Below are 9,898 nucleotides of genomic sequence, written 5' to 3'. Positions count from 1 at the left end.
TGCGTTATTTATTTTATGTTTATTTTTCAGGAACCCCAGTGAGCATCATGGAGTGTACAAAGTTGGAACGTGCTTTCGCTGTTGAGGCATTTTCTTCAAGCTGTCGCTCAATCGTCACAATGCATCATGCATTCCGTGGACATTTCAATATTGCCCCCCCCCCCCGCAAAAAAATTCAATTCTTCATGGAGGATTTCTCTCACAGAACGAGCAGACAACCCATAAGCAGATGCGTTTTTGCGGGCAGACCGTCGGGGAGATCTCAAAACAGATTGTCTCACAGCGTCAATGTTTTGGGGTGACCTTGCTGTTCGTTGGAGGCCAGATTTCTTTTTCTTTACATCACCCGTTTCCCTAAAGTTGTTTCCCGATGAAACAATCGACTGCCGGCCAGGAACACCACCACGGAGGGCAAAATTGAAATGTCTACAGAATGCACGTTGCATTGTGACAATTGAGCGACCACTTGAAAAAAATGCCTCAACAGCAAAAGCGCGTTCCAAATTCGTCCACACTATGATGCTCACTGGGGATCCTGAAAAATAAACAAAAAATAAATAGCGCACTTAAGAACATAACTTTAAGCCCCACTCTCTCAAATAAGTCCATCCCTACTATCCTCAGAGCAACCATCGCTTCAGGGTGCCAAATTTAAATAAGCAAGTTTCTCGGCCCCACCTTGGACATTATATATATATTTTTTAAAAGCGATACTGGACATTTCTCGCGGCACACCTGACGATCTCCTGCGGCACACCGTTTGAAAAATACTGTTTTAGGGTACTTATGGGTCACTCCCTGTACATTTTGGCATATCTCAGGGTCAATTCCTATACATTTGGGGGTAATTTCCTCATGATTTTAGAGCATTTCCAAGCTACTGACTGTTAATTAGACACTCCCTTTTGATTTCGGGTCACTTCCTGTTGGTTTTTGGGTTACGTCTTTGTTAATTCATTGGCTGCCATTGACAGCGCTAGACATAAATTGCATTTTGAAGAGTAGGGGGCGTATAAATGAAAGTGAATGTGGACACAAAAGTGAGCCAAAGTGCCTATGAGCACAAATCCCCGGTTTTACGGCACCAATGTCAAAATAAAAGCATGTCATTCAGTGAGCTACAATACACCTGTCAAGTACTAGTAGAGCAACCCCCCCGGCCAAATTGGACCCCATGACAGCCAGAAAACCCCAATTTTGACACCACAAATCTATGTGATCTAATTTGGTACCAAATGGTTGAAATCTCTTGGACATTTTTAATTGCCCTTCGGAAATGGACAAAATGTGGCTAAAGTAACAGACTTTCTGTGGATTTTTATGCATGGCATCTTGAGAATTTTTTATAGGTCTGCTCGTTATTAAAATCTCTACCAAATTTCACATTTCTAAGTGAAACTGTTCTCAGGAGCTGAATTTTCAGAGATTGCTACGTACGAGAAGCAGAAATACAGAGTAAAAAAATATAGTGCAAGTCTTATGTGTGCTCGTGATATCCAGCAAATTAAGCGAGGAAGCAAACAGCAGGCACTGTGGTGACAGTAAGACATCTTCACTCTGCCTTCATTTCGTCTCTGACATCTGACGGCAGAGTTTCAAAGAGGGCGTCCTCGACCACCAGGCCACTGCGCTTAAGTGCCCGGCAGCAGCCCAACTCCTGTGGCAGGACCTCAAAATGGTTCCCCTTAAGCTCCAGGTGGGTCAGCTGGGTGAGGTAGGATATCTTTGGCGAGAGGATGCACAAAGAGTTCTTGCCCAGTTTCAAAGTCTTAAGTTTTTTGCAGAAGAAGAGCTCATCCGGAAGGTTCTCTATTTTGTTGCAGGCTACTGAGAAGTACTGCAGGCTCTGCAGGACGCCAATCTCCGGTGGGATGAAGCGGATGTCATTATGACACAGGTCCAGATAACGCAGCTTGTTGCACAGGAACAAGTGTGAGGGTAAGATCTCAATCTTGTTGTGACTGAAGTAGAGGCGCTCCAGACTGCCCATTTTTTTAATGTGCTCAGGGATATACATGATGCTGTTGTACCACAGCTTAAGGCAGGTGAGCTTGCGTAGGTGCTGGAAGCTAACAATCTCTTCGATGGAGCGTAGGTTGTTCTCCTTCAGGTCCAGCTCTTGCAGACCAGTGAGGCTGAAAATGGCATGCGGGATGCGCTCCAGGTCACAGCGCACCATCTCCAGCTCAATCAGGTTGGTCATCTTCTTCAGGTTCCCCAGCATCACCAACTTGGTGCCGTCGTTGTGCAGGTAAAGCCGCTGCAAGTGACTGGACACGTCCACGATTGACTGCGGTATTTTGGTCAGATTGCTCTTTAACGAGAGCGTCTTCAGGCACTTCATTTCCCGCAGAGATTCCAAGATGATGTTTTTAGAGGCATCAGAGCACAGCGACCCAGCGAGATGAAGCTCCTCCAGGTTCCTGAGGCCGTACAGCCAGCTGGGGAACTCCCTTCCGTCATCGAACTTGACGCGGAGCACTTTGAGGTTCTCTTTGAGGAAGGACATAGCCGTGGTGTGTAGCTTGATCGAGCACTGATACAACGAAAGCTCTTGAAGGTTCTCCAGCTGCGAGACGGAGGCGGGAACGCTCACGTTGTTGATGATCTCAAGTTTGAGAGACTGCAGCTCGCTTAGCTCGAAGACTGTATCGGGCAGGCCCGGAAGCATGAAAAGCTGCAACTCCAACCGGTTGTTTGCATTGACCTGCAGTCTCTGACGCAGTTTTTCTGCCGTCCATTCGTGGTTAAGGTTGAGCTGCTTCAGCTTGTTTTCGCTAACCTCAGACAGGAACACGGCAAACCTCTTGGAGTACAGAGGGTCGTACTGGTCGATCATATGGAGCATGAAGGCAAAGTCATTCTTCACATCTGGGATGTCACTGATACCCGTTTCTTGACGCACATACTCAAAGGAGTACTCCTTCAGGGAGCGATAGAACAGCCAATAGGACGTATAAAGGCTGGTCAGTCCATAGACCGCCACCAAGCACAGGTAGCAGTAGGAAAGCTTCGAGAAGAGGTGAGCCATGGTGTGGTTGCACTCAAATTCCTTGTAGCCTGTCATGTCTTGGATGTCCACCTTGCAGGGAACTCTGTTGCGCACTTCATCTACTAGGCAACTATTGTATATGATGATCAGCAGGAACTTGAACACCTTGAATACTGTCTGCCGCACGTACATGATGTAGAGGATGTCACCCTCCTCCACATGCAAGCGGAATTTCTTCACCTTCTCGAAGAGTGCCTTGGCTTGCTCGCCCTCCTTTTTATCCAAAACGCTTGCCGACGGTTTGTCAGCTACAATTTTTTCCGGGATTGAACGCAATGACTGCGTTTTCTCCAATCCGACGCCTCCAGGGGACGCCACGGTGCCACTTTTTTTGTGATCAGCTTCTTCTGAGTTTTCTCCTGACACCTCAGAAAGAGCTCTGGTAGTCCACGGAGAGTCAAAACACTTGCCCAGCATGGAGATAAAGTGCTCAATTTTAGAACTGGACCCTGGAAACTTGAACCAGAAGTTGCTGCACACCATGAAGACGAGAGTGTGGATCAGAACCAAGTAAGGGAAATACTTGGCATACCAGTGCAGGACTTTCTCGTAACACATTTGATTGATGAAGCTGTACTGCTGAAGGTCAAGGTCCGTCTTCAGGCCGCTCATTTCTCTCAGCCCGGATGAGATGTTGTAACGCAGCTGCAAAGGCTTCACGGCCACTTCGCTCGTGTTGTCCAGGGACGATGACGTTCTGTTTGGGAGGCAGATGATCTTGTCTTGCATCACCTATTACAGAATACGAAAACACTGTCACTGGAACATCAGTAAATCAAATGCAGATGCGGTGGTGGGTTAGTTTCTGGGGTTAGTTACATATTAAAAATTTTAATCGAGTAAATCACAGCTTGAAAATTAATTAATCGTAATTAATCGCAATTCAAACCGTCTCTAAAATATGCCACATTTTTCTGTAAATTATTGTTGGAATTGAAAGATAAGACACACGACGGACATAAACAATCAACATACTGTACATAAGTACTGTATTTGTTTATTATAACAATAAATCCACAAGATGGGATTAATATTATTAACATTCTTTCTGTTAATGGGATCCATGGATAGAAAGACTTGTAGTTCTTAAAAGATAAATTTGAGTACAAGTTATAGTAATTTTATACAAAAACCCCTCTTAATGTTTTCGTTTTAATAAACTTTGTAAAATTTTCTAATAACTAATAGCTCACCATTGTTGACGTCACCGAGCAGGACGTCACATGACGGAAATTTTGCACACAGTGTCTTTAACTCCGTAAGGTAGTGATTGAAATACACCACAAGGTGTCAGTGACGAGTTTTAAATTAATTAGAGATCTAGACAAGGCAAAGTCTGAGTAAGTTTTATGTGTATTTTGCATAGCTATTTTGATTGGGAATGCCAGTGCGATAAACACATTTTTTTTTTTTTTTTTTTTATTGAAGCGACTTTTTTTGGGTTGAAAATATATATTTTGATTAAAACAACTTTTTTTGTTTTTTTAAGCAACTTTTATTTGATTGAATAATAAAGACACAAATCTACCTCCAAATGGCTCCGCCAAGGGGATACAATTTTTGCCTGAGGTAACTACATTGGCACGACACCGGCGAGCATACTAAATTCAATGGATGACGATCTTGGCGAAAAGTATTGCCTAAGCAGCTTAATTTAGAATTCCCCTCAAGAATGATGGGAAACTAAATAAAACGCTCATTGTCAATTTATTATTCTTGCAAGTTAATTTTATTGCTGGGGTCATCAACATGTTGTGCCACCCCCTGCCCCAAAAGTCAAACTCCGCCTATGCTTTTTACCCGATTACTGTTTCTATGGAAAGTACCGACACTGAACTGGGGTTTGAATTTCCTGGCTTCGATGGTGTCAAAAGCCTCTTTATGCTGTCCGATATGTTCTTGCCTCCTTTTCTGTTAAATATACTGAAACAAAACAGAGATTTGAAGTTGTCCTGGTTATTTCCAAGCCTTTCATGAGACAGATTATTCTCCATTCTCTTGAACATAGAATGGTTAGGTTCTTTCACCCCACATCTTTCCCAGTGTGTATAAAAGCCGTGTAAAGTAATGCTCATTAGTGCCAAGTTTCTGCTAAAAATAAGAAGAAAAGGCGCACAGAAAAAGGTCAAGCATCTGCAGTTTGCGGCCTGATGTTTACTAGAAGGGGCTGGGCGGGGGTAATTTTCCGTTGCTGAATGCCTCCTTTGCTAGCGCGTCTAGGTTGTAAAAAAAATTAATAAAAGTGCCGAGGAATTATTGTCTCTGGGTGTTAGGCAACTTGAAGAAGACTGACCTGGAGGGTGCATCCAAACACACCAATCATGAGCATAATGACAGATAGATAGTCGGTGAAAACGTCCCACCACGGCTTCAGAACTCGGAAAGCCGGCTGCTGCTCCGAGAACTGGCGGAATTCCATCACAGGAATCATGACGCCTGCAATGACAGGGAACGGCAGTTAGAAAGTGGAGCTCACATGAGGTCATATGTTGCTGATGGAATGCTTTGTACAGGATGTCCTTATTGATTCTTAGAACCAGCGAGAGGAGGATGTTGGATACGTCGCTGGTGGCCTCGGCGGCATACCAAGACAACAATTACTTTCACCCTTTCATGCTAGAATTATGATTTTTATTTATTTATTCATTGATTGATTCTTAGAGAGCACTAATTTAACTCAATGCCTGCCATTGACAACGCTAGATTTAAATATATTGGACGTATACTGCCATCAATGGCAGATATTTGACACTTTAAAACCAGTGTTGTTTTCATTAGGGGTGTGACAAAATATCGAAATGGTGGTATATCGTGATACTTTGCATCCCAAAAGGTTATCGATATGCTCCTGCTAAGAATCGAGATATCGTTTTAAAAAGGTGTCAGTGTTTAAAAAAAACGAAAAAAACAAAGGGACCAACAAGTTGCTACCAAAATCTTCCACTATAATAGTGTCTCAGGTAACTCTAAGGCTGCCATTGACGGTGCTCGACGCCCAATCCATTTAGACTGGGAACGTTCGTTAATTCGAAATAGTGCTGCAACTATCGATTATTTTATTAGCCGATTAATCGATGAACTATTTATTTCGGATAATCAAGTAAAAAAAAAAAAATTAAAATACCTGAGCTGAGCCTCAAACGGTATAAAAAAATAAACAGATGAGCATCTAAGTACAACAAAATAACAATTGGCTAATTAACATAGCAAACGTCCGCTATCTTAAATGCTATAAAATCCTAACTTTTTTTTTTTTTTTTTTTTTTTTTACAATGCTCTTAACAAATGGTTCAAACACATAGTCCCACAAAAAAACGGCTAAATTTGCATACATTTTTTATTTTTTTTAACTCAGACTAACTTAGCTTATGTTGGTCTTAACAAGGAGCAGCTTGATTCAGCCATGTGAAATGAGTTATGTCATGTTCAATGTTGCCACTAGAGGGCAGTGTATCCACCCAAAGTCTGTCCTACATAAGTAAAATGATGATTAATTCTGAACCAAGTTTAAGCCAGAGTATTTATTTTATAATTGTTTGTTGCTATGCAACATAGAAAACGTATAGAACAAATTTAATCAGACAATAAACTCGCGACTGACTTAATTTCTATCTTAATTAACAATTGGAGTTCCACTGACGGTGATAGACGTCAAATCCGATTTGGAACTGGGAGGTCTGGCAGAGAATGAACTAAGGCTGCAGCTATCGATTATTTTAGTCGTCGATTAATTGATGAACTAGTTAGTTCGAATAATCAAGTAATCGAATAAGGAACATGAAAATTAAAATATCTGAGCTGAGCCTCAAACGGTATTAAAAAAAATAATAATAGGGGATCACAACAAAAACACAATTGGCTAACTTACATTAAAAAAAAAAAAAAAAAAAAAAAAAAAAAAAAAAAGACATCCGCCAGCTTAAATGCTATAAAATGCTAACTTTTTTTTATTACAATGCTCTAAACAAATGGTTCAAACACATATTTCCACATAAAATGGCTAAATATACCTTTAAAATAAATTAAGAATGCATTTAAAAAAAAAAACATAAGCTCAAACAAAAACTTAGCTCATGTTGGTCTTAACAGGGAGCAGCTGGATTCAGGCATCTGAAATTAGCTATGTCATATTCACGGTTGCCACTAGAGGGCAGTGTATCCACCCAAAGTCTGTCCTGGGTACTCTGGCAGAGAATCAACAGGGTCTGCAGCTATCGATTATTTTAGTCATCGATTAATCGAACAACTAGCTAGTTCTGATAATCGAGTAATCAGATAAGGAACATAAAACTTAAAATACCTGAGCCGAGCCACAAACGGTATTAAAAAAAAAAAAAAAGAGGATCTAAGTACAACAAAACAACAATTGGCTAACTTACATAGCAAATGTCCGCTAGCTTAAATGCTATCAAATGCTAACTTTTTTTTTTTTTTTTTTTAACAAACAAATGGTTCAAACAAATATTCTCACTAAAAACAGCTACAAATGCATGACAAAAACATTAGTTCAGACAAAAACTTAGCTTATGTTGGTCTTAACAGGGCGCAGCTGGATTCAGCCATGTGAAATGAGTTATCTCATATTCACTGTTGCCACTAGAGGGCAGCGTATCCACCCAAATCAATAAAACTAAACGCAAACACTTTCAAAACAAACCATAACAATGCTGCTTTAATTCAACAAATAGTCAAAGCAGCTAAATTTATTTTGAATCTTTTTTTCTAATCGAATTACTCGAGTTAATCGATTAATCGTTGCGGCACTAGAATGAAGCAACGTCCATTCTCTACCACCATCCCAGTTCAAATGGATTGGACGCCCATCAAAGTCATTAGCAGCCAATGAGTTAAAGCTAGTTATGGAAATCTCAAGAGTTATGAGCACAATCAGGTCCACTTTGTATAAAGGAAAATTCCCATTCCCACCGGATGAGTCAGCCACACATCCTCCACCTCATCCCTTTCCTGACAGGAAATTTGTCCCCCAATCCCAAATGTATCCAAATACAGGCATGTTTGGAAAACGCCCAAGACTTCTTACAACACATATCTATGTGTGTCCTTTAGGGGGGTAATAATCATTTTTTAAAAAAACAACTAAATAACAGTCAAAACCGCAGTGCAGAGTGAAAACACTAATGCAGACTCGTGGCATTGAAACGATTCAATCGACACGAGAGGCGAGGATGCTGCAGTGACTTTAAAAAAATAGAAAAAGTAACGTTTACCTCATGCGATGTTTACCTTGCTTTGGAGGTTGTCTTTTTTCCCCTCCCTTCTTAAAAAGCGACCAGGTTGGCTCTATTCGTCATCGTCGTGACGCGGCGATTCTCGTTCTGCTGCCTCCGGGCTCGGAATGCCCGCTTGTCCGCCTTCGGGGGTCCGCCGTGCGGGCGTGGATGCGCGACGTGGGCGGAGACGGAGAAGACGCCGACCGCGGGGCGTGGATTGCCGAACTGGAAACCCGAGTGCACCCGAATTTAGCCGAACAGGCAGAGTTCACTGGTTGCCTCCCAACGAAGGTAAATGTTACACAATACTCATATTAATTCATTCAATAAAGCCTTCCTTTCAGAATTACAGGACATTTAGAAGTCTAATACTTGCTAAAATTATAGCAACAAACAGGGTTGCAAATCTATGCTAATTTTATATTTTACTGAAGAGTACAAGATAGCTGTTTAACTAGCTAGCTAACCCTGACCAAGAGTACAAACCTAAAGAGATAAAGAAAACTTAAAATAATTTTTTTCTGCTCATATGCAAAGTAAAACTGCATGAGGTCATGTCAAAATCATAATTTATTTCCGAAATTATAACACAAAGGGCTTCTCAAACGAATACTAGTTAGCAAACACGAAGCATTAAAATTTTAAACGCACAATGAACAGTATATTTAATACATAAAATATCAGGAATACAAATATTATTTTATTTAATTGATTTAAGACCTCACTGTAGAGCAGAGAAAAGCTTTAAAACAAAAAAAAAAAGGGGAAACCGTCAAATCCACATTAGAAAAACAGAGTAGTGCTTCTGTAACTCTGAAATTTACAGTACCGTAATTTGCGGACTATAAGTCGCTACTTTTTTCCCTTCATTTTGAATCCTGCAGCTTACAGTCTAGTGGCCTGTACGACGAAGCTGGTTTTCTGGCTTATCAGGGTAACTTCGAGAGTAACTTCATCACGTACAGCCTAACTTCCCGGCTAACTGGGACTATGAAAGGTGGATATGTTGAAACCGGGGAATGTTGCCATGACAATATACGCCACATCTCAAACCTGGTTGTCTCAGAGTTAGATCTTGCTTAACCCCAGGTTTCTGATTAACCATGCCATATATTACCACCTCAATGCCATATAACCTCGCACATAGAGGGTGGACATTTTCACTGCACCCACTCCACCCACTCCGAAATTGGTCTGCCACTATTGTTGGCTAGGGCCAACTCTTCAGCCACAGTGAAGGACTCTGGTGCACTTCCTCCTTCCGTGCCCCTCACAGCAACTTTCTTCTTGTTGGCTGTGAGAATGACTAAAGCATATTTTCATTCTCTCACTCTCTCTTCTGCCCCCCACCCCCCACCACACACACTTACCATTTTGGATTATGTTCTTATATTTCATTTCGACCTGTTGCCAGGTGTGTTTTCTGCTGCTGAAGATGTGTCATACATAGACTCATACAGTCAAGGGGACTAAACATACAATCATCCTGCTTAATGTGGTGATGCAGATACAATAAAATATTTCATACAGTTAACATACCAAATCTTATTTTACTGTCCTGACAGCAGGCTTTATTTCTTTTCACAGACATAAGTAAAACTGGCATACTTACGCA

General features: G+C 41.3%; 2 protein-coding genes across 3 annotated transcripts in view; one reads left to right on the top strand and one right to left on the bottom strand.

Annotated features, from left to right (window-relative positions):
- Positions 1–110: 110 nt before the first annotated feature.
- lrrc8c (leucine rich repeat containing 8 VRAC subunit C) lies at positions 111–8,458 on the bottom strand. 2 transcript variants are annotated; one of them, XM_057842011.1, is made up of 3 exons: positions 8,281–8,428; positions 5,346–5,488; positions 111–3,784 (listed from the first exon to the last, which is right to left on the bottom strand). In XM_057842011.1, the coding sequence occupies exons 2-3, from the start codon at positions 5,481–5,483 to the stop codon at positions 1,553–1,555; spliced, it is 2,370 nt and encodes a 789-aa protein (XP_057697994.1). In that variant the 5' UTR covers positions 5,484–5,488; positions 8,281–8,428; the 3' UTR covers positions 111–1,552. The 2 variants fall into 2 exon arrangements, with proteins under 2 accessions (XP_057697994.1, XP_057697993.1); XM_057842010.1 differs by having other exon boundaries at positions 112–3,784; positions 8,297–8,458.
- Positions 8,212–9,898, top strand: part of LOC130918405 (kynurenine--oxoglutarate transaminase 3-like) — a 22,998-nt gene continuing 21,311 nt past the window's right edge. Inside the window, exon 1 of the mRNA XM_057840086.1 lies at positions 8,212–8,574. Coding sequence (XP_057696069.1) covers positions 8,284–8,574 — 291 coding nt within the window. The 5' untranslated portion in view covers positions 8,212–8,283. The remainder of the gene's footprint in view (positions 8,575–9,898) is intronic.

This window comes from Corythoichthys intestinalis, chromosome 7 (assembly GCF_030265065.1).
Source record: "Corythoichthys intestinalis isolate RoL2023-P3 chromosome 7, ASM3026506v1, whole genome shotgun sequence".
Lineage (NCBI taxonomy): Eukaryota > Metazoa > Chordata > Actinopteri > Syngnathiformes > Syngnathidae > Corythoichthys > Corythoichthys intestinalis.
This window is presented reverse-complemented; position numbering and strand designations above follow the sequence as displayed.